Source organism: Mesocricetus auratus, unplaced genomic scaffold (genome assembly GCF_017639785.1).
Source record: "Mesocricetus auratus isolate SY011 unplaced genomic scaffold, BCM_Maur_2.0 Super-Scaffold_100021, whole genome shotgun sequence".
Taxonomy (NCBI): domain Eukaryota; kingdom Metazoa; phylum Chordata; class Mammalia; order Rodentia; family Cricetidae; genus Mesocricetus; species Mesocricetus auratus.
The window spans coordinates 32,658,046-32,684,039 of record NW_024429202.1 but is presented as its reverse complement, the minus strand read 5'-3'; the positions used below and the strand labels follow the sequence as shown (position 1 = coordinate 32,684,039).

Sequence of the window (25,994 nt, the reverse complement as noted above, 5' to 3'; positions counted from 1 at the left end):
GGTTGTCTCTGGGTATCCCCACAAGAGAAGCAGAAGTATATTACAAAGAAACATAGCTGTTGGCTGAAATCTCCCAGCCCAGGCTCTGATTGCTATCATTGTGGCATGCAGATGCAGCAGGAAGGGCCCCTATCCTTCCCACAGAACACACACACCATTTCCTGTTAGTTCTGTGGCTTGGTCACTCTGAAGAGTCTCCCTCCCCCACTCCACCCCGTAGTGCTAGAGATCTCACCCTCAGGGCAGCTTCTTTCTGAAAATAAGACTTTTCCCCGCTTTGGTGTCTTTTTCAAAGCCACACTTCAGGAGACAGCAATAGGCCCCTCTACCACCGAGTGCATTGGAGCATTTAAAAGTACAGTTCAGCTTGGCTTTGTTAGTGTGCCCATTCTGACACCATGTCAGCGCCTGCACCTTCTCACACTGGCTCTAAGTACCCTGGCCAGCCCCCCTGGCTTGCCACTGAGCATCAGTGTAGCACCTCTCTGGTCTCCCCTCCTTGTACCTTAGAGATGCTATATATGGTCATGCCTCAGCCAAGGGTGTACTTTCCTCTAGCTTTGTCTTTTTGCCTCCATCTGAATGACTTGGAAGGTACCCTGAATATTCCCTTGCTGTTTTCCTATCTGTGAAGTCAGCTTTGTGCATTTGTGGTATGTAGTATGTGCTGCCTTCCCAGAAAAGTGCCCCTTCACAGTATTCACCTACAGCCTCAGTTTCCAACAAGCAATGCTGAAAAAGAAACACATCCCTTTCTGCCTTGGCCTCCAGGAAGCCAGGCACACAGTACCATGATAATGTTCCTGGACATAACAGGTCTCAAGATCCATGGGATATATGGGTCATGGCACTTCAGAATTTTCTGAGTGACTTTAATTCTAATTTAATAAATGCTTGTAACAGAGCAATAGACGTAGGTGAGGAGCTCTTTGAATCATAGTGAGAGAGGGTCATTCTGAAAGTTTAAAATTGACTTCCAAGATTAAGGACATCAGGAATCACAAAAGCGAAAGATGCTCAAATACATAAGCAGATACTACTGATGGTGGTTGGTAGCATTGTTTAAAAGTAGTTTTAAAATATGCACATTTGTTAACTGGCCTATGAGGGTTTAGTCTAAGTTCCTGAATTCAGTACTGTGTAGCCTGGGGAGAAAGGGGATAAAATTCTGTCCCTACTCTACATGGAAGGTCAAAGTAAAGCTTCATAATTATAGTCCACATTGTAAAGAAATGTTTATGAGCACACAAAAGCAAAGTTTAAAGCCGATATTCATTTGTATGGAAGAACATTTCCTTCTAGATTTGAGTTACCTTATTCTTCCTCTCTACGGGCCAGCTTTCATAACAAATGGTGCTCTGCAGGCCGCTATGAAAGAAAAGACATAAGAGCCTTGCCCAGCACTGGAACCTACATGTTAAAATACTGACACACCATGCAAAGTCTGACCACTGATGCATTAGTGGCATCAATGTACGGAGTAACCAACCACTTTTAGAATGCACTTAAGGATCATTACACAAGAGTGACTTCATACCTGGTATTACCAGCATGGTCAAAAGCACATGGCTGGGAAGGGCATAGTACCTTGAGTGGAACAAACTATTATCATTGCTAAATGTTTGTATTGTCAAATTTTCTCCTGAATATCTATGTTTATGCTTACAAATCTAGGCTGTTCTCAACCTTGATCAAAGAAGTTTTTAAAAAAAATTTTTATCAGTGAGTGATAGTCAATTCAAAGATTCATACTAGATCAAGGTCCTAGTATAAGTGACTAAAAGTGTTCAGCCCTACATAAGACATCTTTAACTCCTCCCTGTCTCCTGCCAAGGCCCAGATAACATATTGGAAGAGGAAGCAGAAATAACCTAAGAGCTGGAGGATGGAGAGGTGATTTGTCCAATGATGTCTTCTAGACATGGCAATGGTCATTGCATTCTAAATTCACAGCAGCTGTAGTTACCTGCACAAGACAGCAGTGACATAGAACCAGTCAAAATTCCAGCATGGATCATGGAGGAGGCTATGAGGATGTAGCCCTAACTGAAGAGCTATTGGCAATTGGTAGCTGTGAGAGGAGACAGAATTGTTCTTTGGGGATGTGGTTACCAGTAAGCTTGCACATGCTCTAGTGGATAGTCCAATCCATGTACATATGGGTAGTACTAACTGGATTTAGTGGGTTATTTTTAAAAGGAAGACAAGAATTGCATGGGAAATGTGGAGTAGGAGGAGGTAGAGGAAGCAAATGATATTTCATTGTATACATATACGAAACTCTCAAAGATCACATTTCTCAAAAAGATACACAAACATAACTGGCACTAAAAAAAATGATATCTGGCCAGGAAGTGGTGGTGCACACCTTTAATCCCAGCATTCATGATGCAGAGGCAGGCAGATCTGTGAGTTCTGAATTCAAGGCCAGACTGGCCAGAGGGAGTTCCAAGACAGCTGGGGCTACATAGAGGAACCCTGTGTTGGAAAAAAATAGCTATAGGCGGGCCATGATAAATTTCTCTTATCACCTTAAAACAAGTGGGAATCTATATTGAGAATGAAGGAATGGAGTCCTGAAATAAATGAAAAGGAAGTCAAGAGACATTTCCAATAAAATAAATGCATTTATCAGATTTAATGTAAAATATATTTTACATGAAATAAACTTCATGTGTCAGAGCATGAGTAATAAAAGAATGAAGCAAAGTTATTTTATTTACCAGAAACTCTCAAAGCAACAAAATTCCTTCTGACTGTATATTTTCATACATAGGGCATAAAGTATTTGTTGAATTTATCTTTTTTTTGTCAGTTAATTAGCACATGAAGTCATGAGCTACAAAACGTACTTGAGAATCCCCATTCATCTTTTTTTTTCTTTCTTTCAAAAATCTACTATATTCTAAACAGTCTTGACTTTTCTAGAACATTCTTGATGCCCTCAGGCATTTGCAAACTTTCAAACAAAGAGCTGTGGGCTTCCTTGAATCTTCTCTGACTCTTTCCATGCAAAGTCAGTACACAAGCATGCGCGTGCCACACACACACACACACACACACACACACACACACACACACACACAGATGCACACAGAAGCAATTCTCACAGACAGACAGTCATTGTTTTGAACCATGGAGAAAGCCCCAAGATGACAGCCCCCTTTAGAGAAACAGACGCAAGTGTCTCCTAGTGCCCAAGAGATGCGTATTCCAACAGAGAGGTGTTGTGGGTGTGGGTGTGGGTGTGGGTAGAGGGTGTTTTGTTTTGCTATGCCTCTCTTGTGTCCTCTCAATATGCTACTGAAGCCAAAGCTGCTTCCCTCCTAGGACCTGTTTTCCCACTTGTCATCTCTGACTCCCATTCACTAAAGTGTTAAATCACTGGGCCAAGCCATGACTGGCTGCCATCAACAATAAAAGCCACATTTACAGAGTGACCTTTAGTCCCCTTATGAAGTAGGAATAGCTATTTTGAACTCTGATTTTAGAGATGAGGAAACTAAAGTAAGTAAAATTGCAGAAAAGGAAACAGAAAACCCAGGGTTGTCACTCAAATTTGGCTGAACAGGACAGGCCACACTCTCTCAACTGCCACGCTGAACTCCCTTCCGTTTGAAACAGCTAATATAAACAACAAGCAATTGTTGCATGCTTGTTTGTGCCATTTGGTAGCTTACATGATCCTACATATAAATATCTAGATAAAGTCAACAAAAGCTGGCAGGCCAACTGAGTTCTCTGAATTTAATTTTTTGTCTGGCAACGATGATACAAAGGTGTTTAGGGTTCCCTTTTCAAAGGTCTTATGAAAGATCTAAATAAGAAGTAAGACATCTTGTCTGATGTCTCACTGAGCTTTTGAGAAATACCTCGCAACACTAAACTCATCCTGAAGCCAAGTCCCTGGGGCCTTCCCTCGCCTTCTTTCCCTGCTCCTCATGCAGCTCATCCGCCCACTCCTTCCACCTCCTGAGCCTGGTGGAGAACTATGCACCCTGGAAGATGTACTAAAGACTGGTAGGAAATGCCTTGTTCTGGAGGATAAATCTGCTGTGTGTCAGTTGCACCCTTGCTGAATGAGGGGTTAGAGTGCAGATAGCTCTAGGGCAGTGGTACTCAAACTTCCTAAAGCTTAGACCCTCCCCTTAATGCAGATCCTCATGTTGTGGTGATCTCCAACCAAAGCATTATTTTCATTGCTACCTCACAACTGTCATTTTGCTACTGTTATTAATTATGGTGTAAATTTTTTTAAAGATAGAGGTTTGCTCAAGGGTTCGTGACCCACAGATTGAGAACCACTGCTTGAAGGACAGGAAGAATAACAGACTGATTTCTTGTGAAATCTTCTGGGAGTTCAGGTTTTGTTTCCTCTATGATGACCCAATGACAAATCTAATCTTCTACCTGGGAGTGGGAGAGATGATCACAGAATTTGGTATTTTGAGCAACGGCCCTGTTGTGAAAAGGCACACGGATGACCTCAAGCAGGGCTTCAGTTGTTGAGTTGACTTGAGTTGAGTTCAGTTGAGCTGAGCTGAGCTGAGTTCAGTTCAGTTCAGTTCAGTTCAGTCCAGTCCAGTCCAGTCCAGTCCAGTCCAGTCCAGTCCAGTCCAGTCCAGTCCAGCCCAGCTCGGCTCAGCTCAGTTCAGCTCAGCTCCCTTCAGTTCTGACTTGGAGCTTTGTTGAAGACCAAGCTGAAAGAACTGCCAGAGCTTCTGATTCTGCTCTCCATGGCCTGATGGCTTTTGCAGGCATCAAGTAGAGAAGATTCTTCCAGAACCTCGAGTTATAAGAAAGTGAATTGTCAGTCTTCCATTTCAGAACTCTGTAGGGCTTCAGGAGCTTCAGGGATGGGGGCAGAAAAGTGAAGCTGTTGGCTTGAGGAAACTCGATTAAGATGATTTTAATCTTCCTCTCCACCAGCGCCTTGTGGAGTCCACTCTCAAGTTCAAGCCTGGTTTCATGAGCCAGGTAATTTTTGCTGAGGAGGATGATCAGCCTCCGACTTCTCTCTATCAGTGAATGGATCTCATCAACAATGGCTGGAAGGGCAAGATTTGCATCAGTTCAGTGAACTACAGAGGAAAAACTATTACACCATCTTGTTTTACAGTGTTTAACTTCTGGTTGCACTAAGAAGGTTTTCTTTAAAATTAGTCAATTTTGTCTGTTTTAGACACTCAGCAAAGAAAAAATAATAATCTATATAGCAATAAATTGTGAGCACCCACTAAGCACTTCCCGACAATATACCATCTTGAGTTTTGTGTGCATTGATTGATTTCACTAGGACAACCACCTCTTAGAAAGGGATTGTTGTCACCCCCATTTTGTCTGCACCACACAGTTACTCGGTGATGAGCAGACTTAACCCAGATACAAACACAAACAGTAACCTAAGCTAACCATAACACCCATTATTTTAGGCCAGAGGCAGAAAAAGCTTGTCCCTAAAGGGCTGGGTATTACATGCTTCAGATACATTCTTCTTTCTTACCCCAACAGATCACATAAGTAATGCACAAATGACCATATGTGGCTGTGACTATGTAACATGGCTAGTCATACATGACAAGCCTTGCTCTAGACCCCAGGGAGTTCATCCAATCCTGATGACAATTCAGCATTAAAAAAAAAAGAAATAAAACAAAACTTTTTTCTGTTTTACTTAGGAACTTAGAAGAAATACAAGAGAACAGTAGTAAAACTATGGGTCTACACTCTTGAAATAATGATGTACCTTCTAGCTACCAAACCCATCAGTGTGGCCTGTGTCTCACAAGCGTGCTGCACCTAGCAGGAGGTAGCTCACCACTAATCTGTCCTGTGCTTACTCTTCTCACTTCAAGGCGTTTTTCCCTTTCCAGTGTGTAGTGTGAGGGGAACAGAAAGCTAGTAGTTCTTTACCGCTGTATTCTCTTTTCAGTCTAACTGAATACAGGTATGGCACGTAATAAATGTGGGATGAATGAATGAAGGATGGTGACAAAATGATATTTGTGTTCTTTCCTCTTCCCCCTTCTCCTCTTCCTCATTCTCCTCCTTCTCATGACTCCCTCCTTCTCCTTCTTTTCCTCCTCCTCCTTCTCCTTTTCCTCCCCCTCTTCCTCCTTCTCTTTAGTTAATTTTTGGCATGCATATGTATCATGCATGTGTGCATGTGTACATGGGGTTCAGAGTCTGACACTGGGAGCCTTCCCCAGTTGCTTTCCACTTTGCTTATTTGGACAGGGTCTCGGAAAAGGAAATGCCTGTGCCTCTTCTCAGTTGACAGACCTGGATACAGAATGAAAAATGTCCAAAGAGAATGGCTGGAGTTGTTTTCTCAACATTTATTACTGTGATAGTGAAAAGCTGGTTAGTCAGACTGACATGATTAACTATTAACTAGCCGTCAACTGACTGGTCTCTGCTGCCTTAAAGGAATTTGGCCATTTGTATGTTTTTAAGGTAAACAGATAATTATCTCATTAAAAAACTTGTCTCCATTACTGTCTGTCCAGGATTGCCTTTCTTACCTCCACCAGGAACCACATCTCTTTCAAATATGCATAGCTTATACCCAAATTGTTTCTCCAGGACCCTGGGTAGCGTCTCCACAGCAAAAGTGTATTCTTCTCCATTTTCAGGATGACACTCTCTCAAGTAAGATACAAAAGCATCGTATGTTTTGCCATCTAGGGAATAAGATGGACTCTGTTAATTCACTGATAAGAAAAAAATTAAATAAAAATGTGTGAAAGTCATATATAAAGATAATATAATTATTGTCTAATCTCAAATGCACACCAAACAAACAGTTTCCTAAACATCTATTTTAAGCGTCTGCTTTGAGACTCCCGCCATGGAGAGGGGTGGGGAATAATAATCAAGACACTGAGACATATAAAGACAACAAGACACTAGGGAGCCCAGAAGACTCTCATTCCAGGACTGGGGAGTAAGTCACACTTAGGCTCGTTCATTTCATTCAACTCTACACACCACAACCTCGGGTTTGACCCTCTAAAGACATTTTTAAAGTAAAGTCAAAACAAAGTAACATAAACAATCCAGAAAATAAGTCGGGACCTATTGCTAAGAGAAAGCAATTGTTTGTGCAGAACTGCATGAATTGCATGCATGAGAAAACTTTGACAAAGATTATAGAATCATATGCTCAACAAAGGTAGGTGGCAATCAAACTAGCTAGTAACTTCATCAGTAACTACTTCCTCTGGGTGATGTTTTTTTTGAAATTGCTTTGAACTATAGCTGTTGTCTAGATAATGAAGACCTGGTGCTTCTGTAAGTGTTTTTATCAAGTCAGTGACAAAAACAGGCACCAAGAGATAAATCAAGTATGAATCACACTTTTCTCACAATCTAGATATAACTGACCATAGGAAACAAGGAGGTAACCCCATGTGTATCTATAGTGTGTGTAATATATCTTTGTTCTTATTCATGAAAAACTAATTTCCAACTACTAATTGATTTCAAATTTCCTGTTTCAAACAGTTCTCTTTATAATATATAAATGAGCTAATTTACATTACAACTTATTTTTAAATGTGGATAGTGAGGATTTAGTAGGAAAAAAAAAGCAGATTCCCCCTTTCCAAGCAGTTATCAATTGCAAATAGCTTCCTGGTTAGGGGTGGGACTTTGTGTCTGCTTCCCATTGTCACTGTCGGCTTTTTGCCTGATTTGAACATTTACAGGTCTTATATGTGCTGCTGCAGTCTCTGTAAACTCATATATGGATCAGTCCTGTTATGTCTGGAAGACACTAATGATTGAATAGTATTTCTTATCCCTAATTAATTATATGATAATTATAATAGAGATGGCTATTTGGGATAATAATGAGTCAGATGGACCAATGTTTCTCAAACTGTGTGCATCACTGGCTGTGTTTTAATACTCTGACTGATGGGTTCTTTTCATCTCTGTTCCTTTATAGCCCAACACCAAGCATACACATGGTTACCACAGTGCTGTAATGGCTAAAAAGTCTTATTGTCTGGACACATCTTCGTTTCTGCCCTTGCCACAGACTGTACCTGTTCATGGACTTCGTTTTGAGCAAAGCTGTTTAGAGCATTTTCTTGAATCTTTCTGTGGCCTGCCACACTAAGAGTTAAAAGTATGAAATGAAAAAATTACTGGGGCTGAACAGATGGTTTAACGACGGTGAGTTCTTGTTCCTTTTGCTGAAAACCTGGGTTCAGTTCCCAGCATTCACATGGTGATTTATGACCATCTATAGCTCCAGTTCCAAGGGATCTGATGTCCTCTTCTGACTTCTGCAGCTCTTACACACATACATACACTCAGGCATGTGCATATAAAACAAAACTAATGAGTTTAAGCAATTTTCAAAAAGAAAAAAGATGTGTAAGTTGAGTAAAACAAAATTGACAAGGGGAAAATATTATGGAAAATCAGAAGGAAAAAGGTTATTTGATGTCTATTTAAATACAAATATTAGTCTTTGTGAGCAGTCACCATGAAGAAATATCATATATAGACTTTCCACTCGGCTGCCTCATATCTTTTCAAAGCAAGATCATACAGACTGAGAGTCAAACTCCCTGTGCCTGCTAGCTGTAATATTAAAAACTGTAAGTGTGAAAAACAACAATACAATCTTATTATAATCTAAAATAATAAAATAAATTAGTTTATAAAATCCTAGAGGAGCTGATATGAGAATCACTTTGTATTATGATGTTAAGGGGTCTTTTGTATTCATAGTCCCAAAATTAGATACCAAAACAAAAATATATTTGGGTCTCCTACGTAGCCATACCACAACAAACAAGACAAATGACAACATAGGGATATCTACCCTTCACATTATAAATACTAGGCTAACCCCACCTAAGATATAAATAGTGCCTGCAAATAAGAAGGAAAAAAGAAAGCCCAGTACAGAATGGGCCAAGAGTGGATATGCTGAAAAAGGAGACACAAATAATTGTTAAATGAATGGAAAGGTTGCTTGTGTTTTATAATATCATAAAATGAAATACAAATTAAAATTACTCAGTCCCAAATCTATCAAACTGACAGAAATCTGAAAGTGATGGGGTGAAGCTATGAGGAAAAGTCAAATATCACCCTCTGTAAGTGGCATGTAATATAGCAAAGGCTAAATGGCAACACATATGGAAGCAGCAGCTGCACTCCACTCCCTTTTCGTTACCAGAAATTCCACGGAGGAAAACTTCCCTCTGGCAATACAGCATGAGTAGGAGGCAACGAATGCACGGTATCATTAATCACAGCATCCCTATGGTAGCAAAATAAGCAGGAGCTGCAACATCCCTCGGAAGGAGAGTAAATCCAGAGTAATGCCTACACGGAAATGACTTACTGAGGACCACTGGATGTGGGAGCATCCACCTGTAAGCCCAGCAGTTGGGAGATGGAGGAAGGATGATGCACAATTATAGAGAGGCCAGTCTGGGCTCCATGAGACTCTTTGTCAAAGACAGACAGACAGGCAGTCAGGCAGGACAACCCTAAAAGATGAGGGATTTCTTCAGTAACATGGACAGATACACAAGAAAGCATAGAGCAAAACGGAAAATAGTGACACAGGGTAACTAAACCAACATTGTTTTTTTTTAAGGCAACACGAAATAAGAATCCATGTCAACAGTAGTAGTAGTAGCAGGTGTGGACACTGTAGGTATCAGAGACATGGGCAGGACAGGAGAAGGTCTCCTGCTGTATCTTTACAAATTTTGAATTTGACCTCTATAATCTTTTTTCTATAAATGCTCATAACTTATACACACATAAACAAAGGCAGCAATTTAGGTTAACTTTTTAAAGAACATAATTATCTTGACTTTTGGAGATTTCTCATCACTTTTAAAAATATTGAGAAACACAGACAAATACACACAGTAGCAGCTAACAGTTAAAATTGAGCTTATTTGGTTTCTAACACAGAGTTCTTCCAGGTAGATTTTACAGCCTCCTTTTCCTAGTGAAAATAATGAACCAGGATGACAGAAAATTCAATGAAAACAAACTTTATTGAGTGTGTGTCATGTATAAAGTATGCAGTGGTATGTGTATAAACACAGCCAGATCAATAGCATAGGATGTTTAGGAGGAGACAATGCACAGACATGAAACACCAAGAGAAAAACATCTGGAAAGTCACAAACACAAGACTGCACAGCATCCATCATGGTGCTACATACAGAGTAACCCCAGACCCCAGACTGTGAACCTATCTCACAGATTGTTAGCAGTGTCATCAAAATGAGATGAAGATAAATGCTTCCTTTATTGGATTTAGGCAGGAAAACATAAAATAGGACGCCCTGGAGTCACAGTATGTTACCTGTTAATGTCTCGTCTCTTTCTGCCAAGCGTCTGTAGAATAGAACTAAGTCGACTTTATAAATGACACACAAAGTCACCACACACACTACTGCCACAGAGATGAAAACTGCCACGATTATCCCTCTCATAAAGACATGGCCCGGGATATCAGCCATCTCTGCAGGAAAAAAGACACACAGAGAAAAACAGGACATTGTGAATCAAAGAAATGTGGCCAGAATTTCCCATCATCACAACGTGGTTGTCAGTTTTGCTGTTCACTCTGATTCTGATATGTCTCCCCAAATGTTTCTATATTCCCCCTAGTTCTCCATACTCCTTCTGGTAGTCTGCAGTGCGGATCTCCTACTCCAACTTATAAATGTGTGCGAGGATACCCAGAGACATGAAGTCAAAGCTTGGCCACTCAGCCCATCTCTGTCTGTGGAGTTTACATTTATGAAGCAATACTATGCAACTCAAATCACAGTTAGTGGCATGGGCAAATAGTACATGATCTTCAGCTGAGACACATTTGACAGAGAATTCTGGGTTTCCAGTCTTGCTCCATCAGATCCTTGAGGCTTCTCATTCCTAATATCTTCAGGTGTGAAATGAAAGTAATAAATGAACTCCTGCTTCATTTACAGTTGCTGAAAATGGGACACTCATTCCACTGAATGCTAATCAGTACCTGGTACACAGCACTCGGGGCTTTAGAAAAATTCTAGACAAATGCGCTATAAGATGAGTCATATCCCCTGGATTGATACAGTTTTTAGTCACCATGGATAAACATGAAAGACCACAGGAGAGTATAAAGAATAAAATAATTCTTAGCATCCATCCAAGGAGGTGGCAATGGCCAGGATGGGTCCTGAGGATGTGGGAGGTGTCTGGTGATGAGCAGTGCCCAGGAAATACAAACATAGCCTCAGATAACTAAAGCATCAGGAGTGGCTCTGCTTCATAAACACATAAACCATATAACTGAAGCTCATGTGACCAGAGGGGACAGCAGAGGCAATCCACATGAAAATGAAACACAGGGACCTAGACCTATAAGCTGGAAGATTTGTCACCTTCTCTTGCTTTGTGACCTTAGATGGGTTTCTTCACCCATGAATGCTTGTTGTGACTGGTGAAAACCTCAGAGAGAGCTAGCAAAGTCTATCAAGAAGACCAATGTATCCCTTACCTTTTCTCACCAAGACGAAGCTTTTGGTGTCTGTAGCTTCCTCATTGGTCACTGTGCAATTATATAAAACATTGAGATTCTTTTCAGTAATATTCCGAATTTTCAGTTTTTTAAAAGCATGCAGTTTGCCTTCAGAAGTCCTGTAATGTAAGAAAATAATTTGTCAACAGGCTTTGTTCATGATCAGCAAATCCACTCAGGAGAAATTATATGTCTACAATATCTAAAGGAAGTATCAGCTGTGTCTTCCATTTCTGGTGTAAATTAAAATTAGGCTCCACACTCCTCCAAGGAGCAGCAGAACTCACAAGAAGGCTCCTCTCTCTCTCTCTCTCTCTCTCTCTCTCTCTCTCTCTCTCTCTCTCTCTGTCTCTCTCTGTCTCTCTCTCTCTCCCTCCCTCCCTCTCTCCCTCCCCCCCTCTCCCCCCCCCTCTCTCTCTCGTTTCTCGCTCCTAACTACTTGGAAGCCATCCTACACTGTCATCCCTTCTAACTAAGCCCAGACATTTTTCTATTGTGAATCTTTCATTGCTATAAGTGAATTTTTGGACAGCTGGACTCTATGAAAAGGAGATGTTTGTTTAGCTCACAGTCAAAAGGCTCTGGCAGGGCCCCTGAGCTACATCATATCATGGCAGCAGCATCTATGTATTTACGTATGGTCGCTCTCTCTCATGCTATACAGCCATCATAATTCAATCACAGGAACTTCACTGTTGTGATGATTTGAGTAAGAATAGCCCCAATGGGCTCATAGATGTAATGTAAGCTAGTTGGTCACCAGAGAGTGCCAGTATTTGAAAGGATTAGGAGGTGTGGCCTTATGGAAGGAAGTGTGTCATTGGGGTGTGCTTTTAGGTTTCAAAGAGCTCATTCTAAACCCAGAGTCTCTCTTACTGTTGACTGCAGACTCCTATGTAGAATTCTCAGCTACTTCCCCAGCACTATGTCTTGTTGTATAACCCCATTCTGCCTGTGATGACAATAATGGACTAAACCTTTGAAACTGTAAGCAAGCCTCAATTTCTTAATATGTAAGAGTTGCCATGATCATGGTGTCTCTTCACAGACTAGAGCACTAACTAAGACCACTCTCTAATCCAGTCAAGTTACATTCTGAAAGGCCTGCCTTCCTAATGACACAGTTGGTTTAATCTTCCATTCCCAATACATTCAAAAGACATTGGTGTTCAGACTCCTGTAGGAGTTCAGGATATGACAAATCTCATCCAAACTGCATCAACTGTGCATTTCTCTATGGTTAAGAGAACAGACTACACTTGCAGAAGACCTGAGTTTGACTATGTATGTCATGTGTACTTTTGTGACACGTTAATAAGCACAAAGCATTTGATATAGTTTTCAAAATTCAAAAAACCTATGGTCCCATTTGATTGCTCTTTTTAGAAGGAGCTTGGTGACTTGGATTCTGACTAAGTAGTACCTTGACAAAGCAATGTTAAAAATCCTCACCAAAGTTCTCAAGACTCTTCTTTCTCAAGCTTATATCTGTACAGTACATGTCTTCATGATCCATCCCCTTGGAACATGGTAATAATAACGATAAACAAATTATAATTACAGTTAAAGCTAACTTAAACATCCCATCAGCCATCCAGGAGCCCAGCCTCTCTACTGTTGTGTGCACACATGCGTTTTTACGGCATGCACCACCACATCTCTTACATGTCACATATGCATACCAAGTTGTCTTGTTCATGTCTTCGTGCACATTAGGGTTTGACCTGTCTTCTTTCCTGATGCTCCAATAAAACAGATCATTTTTATTCAGTAAAGCTGTGCAGTTAAGTTCCACATCTTTCCCTAGGTAGAAGTTGACAATTACAGTTTTGAATTTAGAAACTTGGTAGGAGTTTCAAATACAGTCAATGTGTGATAACTGAATAAATAAATCGCACCAAATCCAGGAGAAAAAAATGGAAGAGATGCTTGCTTCATTTTAAATTTTTAAAAAGTATAATAAAGGAGAAAATTATGTAGCAATGACTAGTCAGCACCAAGTAATGGACTGACTTCTATTTAAATATTCACTTTTAAATCAATTCTTAAAATTTAGGGGGTCAGTGCATTTTTTGATCTTTAATTTGGTAGACAGTGTCAAGCCAATACATTTTTGTAGCGACTTGAGTATATGGGTCTATTAAATAGGTATCTAAATTAAGCATTGACTGAAAATAAGACAAGAGGAAATATATTTTAAAGCAACTCTTTGTTATACACATAAATTTACCATTTATTAAAGCCAAAAGCAAACCTGCATGTCAATGATATGGTGTGCTTGTTTGGATTTTATGTGAGGGATATTGGCTGAATGATTGGTAAATCTGGAGTGATATGGAACATCTTCAACATTATTTAGAAATGTTCAAATTTTGATTTTATTACCATCAAAGCTGAGACTACTTTACATAAATATATAATACAAAATGGCAGAATTATATTTGGGATAATTTTAGAAATCTATCCCAATCCCAAACAAAAAAAATCCTCCAACAATTTTTTAAATAAAATTCAAGTCTGTAACCCAAACAGTCAATTTTAAAATTAAATACTCTGGCACAATATAGTCCAAGGGTTCAGTAATTTGATACAAGCTGAGGAATGACAGGTGGGGAGACACTAAAGATTTTTTATTTTTTGTAATTAAACAATTATACTTCTATAAGACCAAAAATCTTTATATATACAGTAAAAAGGTTGCACCTCCTTACTAACACACATACACACACACACTCACACACACACACACTCACACACACACACACTCACACACACACACACACACACACGTCTTGAACCTTGGAGGAAGTATGTCTGTACTCTTCCATGGTGATATATGCGAAGAAGGAATGCCAGGTGCGAAGTGTGCATGTTGTGTGCTCAGTACTGAGACTATAGTAAAGTTGGACAAGACAACTCTGGTGATTGCTCCTGGAAATATTTTGGCTTCTTTGTGCCTTTGATTTGGAATTTTCTGTCATTGTATATTCAGAAACCTTTTACTTTTGTCAATTTTTTCATGGCCCCACATTCACTTACACAGTCCCGTATGTAGTCTCAACTCAACACCTTAAGAAGTTGTGTTCTAGCAGCAAAAGTCTGAATCTACCATGACTGCAGTATTCTCTCCAACCCCAACTATTTAGATGCAAGGTGGACTAAATATAGCACATCTGCTTCCAGCTACCCCAGCTGAGTTCTGAGCAGACTGAGATAATTACGCATTACTGGCCTATGTGTCAGTCTTTCAAATTTCATACCATGGAGACAATATTCCTCTACCTTAGTTCGAGAATGTATCTCAAAATTCTCAAATCACTTAGCTTAATATCTGGTTTAGCATATGCAGATTTATTCCATTCTTTCATTGCTTTTATTTTTTTAAGAAATTACCTATTTGTGCACACTTAAGATTTGTGTAGACCAGTGGTTCTCAACCTGTGGGTTGTAACTCCTTTGGGGTATTCTGCATATCAGATATTTACATTACAATTCAAAACAGTAGCAAAATTATAGTTATGAAGTAGCAACGAAAATAATTTTATGGTTTGAGGGATGTCACCATAACATGAGGAACTTAATTAAAAGGGTTTGGCATTAGGAAAGTTAAGAGCCAATGACATAAACAAATCCTAAAGGTACAGTCAGTTCCATCCATGGCCAAATATGCAAACTATAGAACAAGTTCAAATTGTATCTCCATAGTGTTACCACAAAATTTTCATAGTTTGAAAGATCAATAGAGAAGGTTAGAAAAAAACATAGCAACAACCGCAGTCTACAAACCATGGGCAGTCCCACTGGCTTTTGAAAAGATGTGTCATTTAATTGGTCTAAAAGTGGCAATAGTCAAACAATGACATGCTTTTCCTTGTTATATAATATTCTCCAATAAATATATAATGGGTTGTATCAATCAACAGCGAGTAGATTTAGCCTTTGAAATCTCAATAATGGCCCAATTTATAATAAACTTCAGAAAACGCACATTGCAAAACATACCTAGTTCTACTTTAACAGTGTCAAACTTTGGTCCCAAAATAGCTGGAGTTATTTTACTGTTCCCTAAAAACAAAACAAAATAAACAAACAAAGCATTAGAATTACCTTGTGTGTATCTAGGACACACATCTATTGTATCTTGATCATTTCATGTAATAAAGATTTCAACATAGCACCTCTCATTTATCCACGATTATGTTTTCTTTAATTCAAGTTACTGTAAGTCAACTGTGGCCCAAAAATGGGACACAAACTATCCCTTTGTTTAGTGTATTCATGCATTATATACTACCAGCCCAATTATCATGGCAACGTAGTACTTGTGTTCACATAACCATTATTCTATTTCATCATGACCACAGAGTACAAAAGTAGTGACACTGACAATTTTGTTTCATCATATTGTTAAGTTCTATCATTAACTATTGCTGTTAATCTCTTGTTGTGTCTAATTTATGAACCAAATTTTACTATGGACATGGATATATACAAAAGACAGTGCATATATCATGTTTGATTCTACTCAAGGTGTCAGGCACTCACTGAGACTTGAGTGTTATCTGTGGGCAACTACAGTCATTGCTATATATTTACTTGTGCCAAGCTTTTGTTAACTTTTGTTAACTCAGCTTATATTATTGAAGTTTTCTTTTCTTTACATGTATGTTCAAAGCACTGTTCAAATGACTTCCCATCTAGTATCCTTTGAAGTCAAACATTGAAGTCCAAACAGGCTCATGCAGGGAGAATGCTGCCAGGCACTGAGAGGACCAAATGTTTAGGACATAGAAGATGGACAGCCACTAGGAAGCACCTTCCTACTCTACATCACTTCCCTCACATCTGCCTTCCTCATTCTCTCGCTGATATATTTAACAGAGTATAGTAAGACTAGGATGAGCTGTGTGAGGAACCTCTTCCCAGGCAGCAGTACTGTCCTTGAGGATGTAGAGTCTCCAGCCATAACCATGTCCCAGATACCTTACATGACTCTGCCTGACCCTGCTATACAAACATGTAGGCCCAGAACCATTACTGTCCCTGGTGAATTCTGGCCCTAACCAAAAGTATGCAAGCTTCTCCTTAACTCCCTTACTTAGGAAGGAAAGCTTTCCCCAGAAGTGTGCACACTTGTTGGGAGCATAGCATGAAGATCTTTCACCCATAGATCTCCAGGGAGGTCCTTCCAATGGGAAAGATGAAAAACCTGATCTTCCATCCAGAAAGCTGAGAATTGGACATGACTAACAACCTGCTGGTCTATGCTATCTGTTGGACCAGGCTATATCAAGCTCTTACAACAAAGACTGGAGGTGACTAATAACCTAAATACCCTGATAGCCAGAGGCTCCCCAGACTCTCACAAACAGGACCATAGGTGGCTAATAGCCCAAGTGGCCTCTATGCTATCTGTATGACCAAGACCAGACCAGACCCTTTGACCCTTACACTAGTACAGATAGCATAGCTGTAGAAATCATCTTTTTGGAAACAATGTCATGTACCTTGAGTTGAGTTTCAATGTAATTATGCTTCTTTGTGCAATGGGGATTGTATTATACCAGGAAACTTTTCACCAATTATGCTGGGTTTAAATACATTGGAAATAAATTGTTTGGTATTAAACCCAACTGATCCAGGTTGATGAAGTCAATCTGCACCAGGTTTTCATTCTTATATCTTTGGGAGGTTCACTTCCCTTCATGGCACCTGCAGGGATTCCCCCAACCCTGCCCCATATACTGTGTTAATATACATAGCCTATGGCAACTGATAACCACACAGCATCAAAAGTCTGAGGGAATCCAAGGAAGAAAGAAGCTAGATAATTATTTGCCTGAGGTCATAACATTGTAGAAACTATAAGGAGGAATGTATGAGATGCTTCAACTAGAGTAGAAGGTCCATCCCTGGAGAGTATGTTTCTTAGTGATGAAGAGTCTTATCACTTCTTTAAGGAAAAAAAGGAAGAGTGGCAATGATGGATAAGGGAAAGAAGAGATGTGAGGGTACCAAAGACTAGAAGATATGTACACAAGTTGTTTGTGTGTATGTGGTATACACTGAGTATGTATGCAAACTGATGCTGAAGAAATTAGAGCAAGTGATCATAGATAGATTGTTAGGTGTGGGATTCCCAGGATATAGTTATAACAGGCACAGCCATCCTCTGTGAGGTTAAGGCATCCTAGTGCCCAGATCTTGTGAGAAGCATAATGTTATCTGATGCTGTAGTTGGAATATACCCTATAAAAATCATCTGGAAATGTAGTTGCCCGGAGAACAGTGTTAATAGAAAGGCATGTCACAGGTGGTTAAGTGGTGAAGGTTCCTCCCTCAAGAACCAATTGTCATGATTGCCAAAATGGGATAGCTGTTATGAGAGTGACTTCCTGATTTAAAGGATGAGCCCAGCCCAGTTTTTCTATCTCACTCATTATCATTTACCCTCAAGTAGCATGGAGGTCTTCTCAGGGCGGAAGGAGGCTGCTCAGTAGGGAGTACTTAATGTGTTAGAATGGGACCTGGGTTTGAATCTCTAAAATCCATGTAGCAAGCTAAGCATGACTGCGTGTGCCTGTAACCCCAGAACTTAGAGAAACAGGCAGATCTTGGAAGCTCCCTGGCCAATTAGTCTAGCCATATCAGTAAGCTCCTTGTTTGGCTAAAGATCCTGTCTCAGGCAATGTGCAGAATGATAGAGAAAGGCATCAAATGTCCTGAACAACATAACACATCATAGATATACACTCACAGGCGGTCCCTTGGTCTGGGATTTTCCAGAACTGCTAGCCAAATAAACTTCTATGGTTCATAATCTGCTCAGCCCTTGGCCTTGGCACACTCTGTTCTAACAGAAGAATAGGTCCTAAAGCATTTTGGAGCTGTGATTGCTTAAGAACTTGGAGAAAGGGAGGTTATCTTGCACTATCCAAGTGGGCTGTTAATGTGTCCCCATAAGAAAGTCATAAAGGTCAGGCTTGGGGAAATGCATGGAATGATGGAATGGGGAAAGAAGAAAGAGTAACGAAGCAGAGAAGAAGAAATAATGAGAAGAAGGGAAAACACGAAAGACTGGGAGATAGTGTGTTTTTGGCTTTGAAGATGAAGTATAACACAGTCAGCCTCCAGATACTGCCAAATGGCAGAGTAATATATTCTCCCCCATACTTTCCTGAACTATACAATGCCACTGAAATCTTGACTTCATCCCAGTGAACTTAATCAGACACAGGACCTCCAGAACACAAAGTCAAGGTGTATGTATGATACCAAGTCTTGGGATGTTTTTCTGTAATCACAACACATGGACAGCAATGTAAGCTTCAGGTGAATTACAGAAGAAATATGTCACTAGAGTAGATGTGTTAATGTGTCATCCATACAGGTTTTCTGGATTACTGGGATGATGGTGGAGAAGGTTATAATTATGGTCATGGTCATACCACAGATCTTCAAACAACTGGAGGAACCTTCATATAGGAAGGGAACAGACAATATGTCAAGTTTCTGAAAGCAAATGAAAAGCAGTCAGTAAAAGCTAAAGAAGGTAAAATGGACTCTAGGAAAAAAATACTAATATTGTTCCACACTCAGATATTGAAATCTGTACTCAACTGTGTTGTGATTGGATAACGTCCCTGTAAGTTCCCAAGAAGATACTGATGTCAAGTTATAGACTGTGCCATCTGAAGGATATCTCCACAGAGTGTGATTCAGTTAAATTACCTCTCAGGTCACTGTCACCGTACAATTCTAGTTCTTTGTTTGGCTTATGGGCTCAGGAAAAATCAGGCTACATGTAAAGCTCCCCATCCAACTAGCACTCTGTGACCTTGCTTTGCCATTGGGACACCTGTTCTCTCTATGTGATCTGCTCATTCATGATGCTGTCCCTCCGAGATCCAGATCTCTCAAAGTCCTCAACATTTGTCTTTCTTTCAACTCTACATCACATCCTTCAGCCTCTATGACATCGTCTTTCACATAGTTTCAGGTTTTGTGCTTAGTGCCTCTCCAGATCATTACTAATATTCTTGAATGCATTGTATTCCTCACTGTAGTGTATTTTCTTGTGTCTTTTGCCTCTTAAGTACAGCTTATTGAATAGAGCCACCAATAAACATTTGCAACCACAATAAATACTGTTGAGTTAAAATGGAAGCTTAACAAGATTCTACAATTTACTCAAATGCTAAACAAGAACAAGCTGAATTATGAAAGGTTCACCCATGTAAACTTTCATCTGCTGCTAAGAAAATGCGTTCTTAGCCAGTTTAATGGGAGCTCAGGGTAAAGATTTTTAAACCTAAGATTTCAAATGGTGATATATTCTGTTGGGGGATAGTCAATCACACTATGCACCCTGAGTTTGCATTTACACGAATGAAATAAAATTAACCTTGGGTCAGGAGGCTGTACTAGCAACTAGCTAACAGAAAGAAAGCATGGAGCCTCAGAGGACATCTGGGAGAGATAGAGAGTCACAGGAAGTAGTAGGGTGGGGTTTGGAATGTCATAGGTTTTTCTAGTTTGTTAAAGTGGATAGAGGGGTCTTCTGTAGATGCCTGCAAGGAAGAGAGTTAGCTCTGAGCTCACAGGTTTTCGCCCCAGCTTTTGGGTCTCATAAGTGCTATTCATACTTAGAATGACAGAAATTTAGTTAAAGCTATCTTTAGTAGCAGTCACAAGGGAGGTGACTGCAGGAGCAGAACTCTCACCAGGCTGCCACCTGAGCAGCCAGGCCTCTTCTAGAGAAGCAGGCTGGTAACTGTAGAGATGCAATTGCTGCCTGAGACAGCAATAGATTAAGGTACAGCCACCATGCCAAAGTTAAAACAACAGTATTCTCAACCTCAAGGAGGTACCCTCTCTATCAGTAACTTCTCAATGAAACAAAGCTTCTGCTTTTCTCATAAGTATTTGTTTCTTCCAAAAAACCTTCTCTTACCTTTAATAACTGTTATATTGACGGTCTTGGTGATGTTATACTGCTTCCCATTGTGGTGGAGAGAAAACACACAGGTGTAATAGCCCTCATCTCCAAATTCAGCGTCCTTCGGGATCATTGGAGGTTTGACTATTTCCTTACAATTCTGGTTTTTTAAAGGCAAATTAAAATACTTCAAGTCAGCAAAGGTAGTATTCTTGTTGCAATCATTTCACGTTTCTAAATTAGCTGAGGATCTTTAGAGATAAAGGGAAATAGAACAGAAAACACATTTCCCAGCAACCCACCCTCCTACTGGGGCAGTGAGGTGCCCTCTTTATCATCATTGTCACTAATGAGGAGAGGGGTCTTATCACCACTATTATCTTGCTTCTCTTAATCTATTGTTCACTCACATACAAACATAGAGACAGACAAACGGAAACAGAGACAGAATACTTGAATTTTAAAAAGTCCTACTCAGGTGAAGACTGTATGTGAAACACAACTCTCCTGCATGAGACTTTGAGTCCAATTCTGTATTTAAGGGTGATGGCCCATGGGAATATTAGCAGAATGACTCTGGGGACTGAGAAGTTGCACACTCTTGGTTCTTAAAGTCATGTACCAAAGGCCACAGATGGCCAAATCCATAGGCATACTTCAATCTTTCTGTCTCTCTCCACATATACCATAGCAATCAATAATAACAGTGATAAAGTCACTGTCTACAAACCAGCTGTCAGTCACTCACTGGCAGTTTCTGAGAAGTGTAGGGTCTGTGAGAAAAGAAGAGCTGACTAACTAACTTTGACCATGTGACACAGTTCCCCAACATACCTAACAAGGAGAATCTAATGCTCACAGACTGCTTCATGCTGGCCACTGCTGGTGGCCTCTGGAGCTTGACCCAAGCAGTTACCGAAAGTCATGCAAAATGCCCACGTGTACTTCATATCAGCAAAGTGGGTATAAGCAGAATTTTATAAGCCTAAGCAAATTATTTCCAGTAAACAAAATACTAGAAGGTCTTCATTTTCAGTTCCAATCAGACCTTTTCTGATTCAGCTGTCTTGCACTATTCCCCTCAGGTAGGCCATGGCGAGTCCACAAGCTGCGCACACTTGGACTTGTGGTCAGCTGTTCAGTCATAAACTGACCCAGATCATATCTCAATTTAGGCATCTGTATATCGGGGCTTCCTAAAGCCCAGCAACCAAGCCTCCCTAATTTACATGTACTGTAAAGTGTGTAAATTTGACAGGAAAAGAGGACAAGTCAACCCAAGCCTGAGTTATGTGTTTAGATAACATTTCAGATAAGAAAAGTCTCCTTGAACACTCCTCACACTATGACAGCAAGAGCTACGAGCACACTTCAAGGAACTCAATGGCTCAGCCTCCTGGGGTTCCCCTGTCAAGTTTGCTCTCCCACAGACATAATATAGGTCATGTGTGTGCATGAATGTGAATGCATACACTGTCTTATACATGATAAATAAGAGACACAAGTGTGACGAGCTCCTCTATGGTACCTTTTTAAGGAGCTCTTACAACCCACTAAGGAAAAGGCTCACCAATGAAGCAAACAGAAAACACACAGGCTAGCCACAAAAGAAATCCTATTAGGTTACAGTTCATACACTTAACTTATCATTTCTAAGAGAACAACAGGAAGAAATGCTGAGTTTCTGAAATGTCTGTTGTCAGATTTTGACTTTCTGAAAGTATTATTTTCCACGTTGGGAGAGTATGAGGGAGACGAGGACCTGAGTTGGGTAATGTGTATCAAAACCTGATCAATTAACCATCGCTGGTCCAGTAATCCTACATCAATGGATTTTCATTAAGAGTTAATCATATAAGCACCCACAAATTTGTATAAATATTATTCATTGTAGTCTGTAAATAACAGTAGGACACAGGAAGCACACACATGTCTACTAACAACGGGATCAGGTAGTTTAAACCAAATCCATGCAAAATGCAGTTTCTTGTTTGAAAGAAAGCTGTTCAAAGGTATGGGTGAATAATCACATAGTTTTATTTAGGAAAAAAAGACCAGTGAGCAAACCACTTTTAAGGACAGATGTTCATCTAGGTAAAGAAATAAAAACAGCTGTGCAGTTAGGAGTGATTTTTCACTTTCTTCAGCTTTGTAAAACAAATTCATATATTCAGACAATATATGCAATTGTTTCAACAATTTGAATGAATATGGCAAAAGAAAATGAAAAACTCTAAACTAGCATTCCCAGAACTTTTTTTAATGGAAGGAAAATGAAGGAAGAGCAGATGAGAAGAAGTCGTCATCATCAAAGCACTGAATACCCACTCCTGTGCATGATGGCTACCATGCTGCACACATTGCATAAGTTGACCTTTTATAATAACCATGTAGGACAGTATCTCACACAGGCCAAGTAAGCCATGGGGAGTTAAACCACTTGTTTTTAATGAGGGCAAAAATGGTTCAGTGTCCTTTTTAAACTTGTTACCTTATACAATGATGTGTGGTTGGTTAGCTCACTGTAGTTAGGGTTTTCACATGGTATATCCAGAGATTTCTTGACTTCTACATTTCTATTTTTCACAAGTTTTTCAGAAAAGCAGCTGTGTTCATTTCTTTTGATGACAGTTAGGGTCCAATTTTGCTGATCATTTCTATAAAAAAAAGGTACAGAGGGATTTTATAGCTACTAGAGAGGTTTTGCAACTACTTCCAATCTACCAATTTTATCCTAATTTCTATATGAAGAGAGTTATTCATTGAGGTGAAAACTTTTCTTTGCCACCCCTTAGCTCAGATCAGAAAGTTTACAACTGTCATGGGGTGAAAGATTACATTCCAGAGACGTCTTGGAATACACACAACATCACAACACATGTGCATGCCACAGACACATAGCAAATATACTACCTACAGTCAGCTGTATGTCATGTACAGTAGTAGAGCAACAAATGACTTAAACTTAATCTTCGGCGCTGGAGAAATTTAGAGATGCACAGACCAGGCTAGAAGGGTAGCCTTAGTTTCAAGAGAACAGCCGACCTTGTCTCCTCAACATGTGTGTATATCCACCGTGTGTCCTGTCTCTCAAGGTGGTTTATTCTATGGTCTCTCTCCTTACTGTTGAATGGAGTTTGGCACAGGACTTGCACAACTGAGGTGAACTTCAGTATCTCTCTTGGCTGTGATTTCTCTTCTCAGAAATCAGCCATCTTGAAGACCGCAATAAATTGCATGTTTTTAAGCAACGGTGTTTTGAAAAGTAAAATCATTTACAATTGTATGCTTGTTTACACCATGCATGGGACGTATAGGTCCACATCCTAAAAATAGCAAACGTGTTGTTAAATTGTCCTGTGACCTGGGAAACATGTGTACACCAGGCTCTCCCAGGTCCCCTTTACTTCTATGATGAGAAATAACTCATCTGCTGCTCACTGACTCCCAGATATTTCACAGCGTATGTATGCAGGGGAGACTGATCGTTTCCCTCATGTTCAGATGAGAAAACCAAGTCTTCAAGTAACCAAATAACTTCCCAGTGTGGTGATCACACAGGTGTGTGTGTGTGTGTGTGTGTGTTGTTGTTGTTGTTGTACTGGATGGGGCCAGGATGTAAGTGCACATTGGTTTGACCCTAAGAGGCAGGAGTGGTTGGCATAATACTACATTTTCACCCTCCACGCAGCCTCGCTCTTTACCTTGTGTTGAACACAAAGAAAACCAGCCAGGGCTGGAGAGGGTAACCGACTGTCACACGCTGAAAGGCAGTGAGTAGGCAGCCGTGCAGCATAAAAGAACTCGGCCTTGGAAGGGGCTCACACTCCCATTGGCAGAATCCTCTTAAGAATCCTTTGACAGACCACATTGTTACCTCCCTCTGCAACTGTCAATTCCCAACACTCAGCAAATCTCGACAGTGCCCGCCGTGTGTGGCAACCCCTTAGAAACGCTGAACCAAGCAACACTCTGTGCTTGCTGGCAAAGAGTGAGCTCAAAAAGACTGCTGTGAAGTTGAGACCAAGGGAAACAAAATCTAGGATCCCCACTTCCCTGTAGCCTTTGACCATGAATCCATGCCATTCTGATTATAGCAGCCCCTCTGGCTGAGTGCTGTGTGGGAAAAAACAACAACAACAAAAACAAAACCACAGCTTTAAGGCCGCTTGCTTATAGAGCCCTTGTCAACATGTACATAATCTTGGGTACCACAATCAGCAAGCTAAAACAAGATGAAAGAAGAAAAGAAAAGGGGGGAAGAGAAAGGAGGGAGCAGCTCAGACAATGGGGACACAGGCTGTTTCTCTTCATTCATCTTTTACTTGCTCTAGAAAGATTCAGTTGCAACCAATTTATCATAATTATCTCTCTTAAATTGCCATAGGAACCGCACTGTTTTAAAAACAACAACATCAGTTCGACAACTTATTTCTGAGACTCGGAAGTTTCTGTGTCTCATAAACAACTATGACCTCATTTTGTGAAAAACCACAGGAGTGAAAAAGAGGCTTTGCTGAGAAATCTCACTTCTCTCTCTAAGGCTTACTGATAACGATCAGGATTCACCCTAGAATAGAGAGGTGTTTCTAAAAGAAATCTGCTACCTCTCACAGCTCAGTGGGCAACATCCAGCTAGCTGTAAGTGAGCTTTTACAGGTCAATGTCAAATCTTAATAAATAAAAGATGTTTACCTGTGTGCATGAACCTCGGGGTACATATATTTATGTACATGTGTGCTCTCTCTCCCGCTGACTTTGGCTACTAGTTGGTGGCTGGGTAACAACTATACCTTTTCCCCAACAACCCTGCTTCTTCTTTTCCAGTAAGCTCTGAAAACTAGACTAGGGCTACTCCATAAATACTACACTTTCTTTGAAGCCTGAGGAGGCCATGTGGGAAGCTGCCCCTCTTGCTCCATATCATTCATTCTTAAATCCTTGCTGCAGAACTTTAAAATCCACCTGAATCCTACCTCCACTTATCATTAACAAGGATCCCCTAAAAGGAAATCTCATTAATGCAATCATTCATTAAAGTCACTAAGGAGATACATACAGAGTGACTGGCTCAATTTTCCCTCAAAGAAATGTTTGTTTTCTGTTGAACTAAGAGCAGCGGAGGAAAAAAATACATGGGTTATCTGAGCTTACAAATGTGTATTTGGGTTGCTGAGCCAAAGCCAAGAGTCCTAGGAAATATGTTGAAACAAAATGGTTTACTCACCCCACTTGGGAAAAGTATGTTCCCTCGTCCTCCAGCTCAACTGGCCAGAATTCCAAATCGTAACCATGCAAAGTAATTCTGGGTGAGCTCTCAGTGTTCAGCTCTCCATATCCATGGGAAGCGTTGCCTTTGAACCATCGTATAGTGGCTGTCCCATTCTTGTGCACGGATGAAGATACACCACAGGGCTTCAGATAAAAAGGCTCCCCCTCTAGCGTGTGAATTTGTGGGCGGTGAATGCAATTTTCTACAGCAGATTAATCAAGGGAAGGGAGATA

The 25,994-nt window shown here is 40.2% G+C and overlaps 1 protein-coding gene across 4 annotated transcripts in view; it reads right to left on the bottom strand.

Moving 5' to 3' along the window:
- Nucleotides 1-2,623: 2,623 nt before the first annotated feature.
- Nucleotides 2,624-25,994, bottom strand: part of Il18r1 (interleukin 18 receptor 1) — a 34,098-nt gene continuing 10,727 nt past the window's right edge. For 3 of the 4 annotated variants that reach the window (XM_005075366.4, XM_040729502.1, XM_040729503.1), the window contains 9 exons: nt 25,717-25,963; nt 22,981-23,146; nt 20,505-20,649; nt 15,554-15,616; nt 13,234-13,354; nt 11,531-11,670; nt 10,352-10,510; nt 6,525-6,683; nt 2,624-5,048 (listed from right to left, as the gene is read on the bottom strand). In XM_005075366.4, coding sequence (XP_005075423.2) covers nt 4,657-5,048; nt 6,525-6,683; nt 10,352-10,510; nt 11,531-11,670; nt 13,234-13,354; nt 15,554-15,616; nt 20,505-20,649; nt 22,981-23,146; nt 25,717-25,963 — 1,592 coding nt within the window. In that variant the 3' untranslated portion in view covers nt 2,624-4,656. Of the gene's footprint in view, nt 5,049-6,524; nt 6,684-10,018; nt 10,511-11,530; nt 11,671-13,233; nt 13,355-15,553; nt 15,617-20,504; nt 20,650-22,980; nt 23,147-25,716; nt 25,964-25,994 lie in introns of those variants that run through there. The other variant, XM_040729504.1, reaches the window with a different exon arrangement.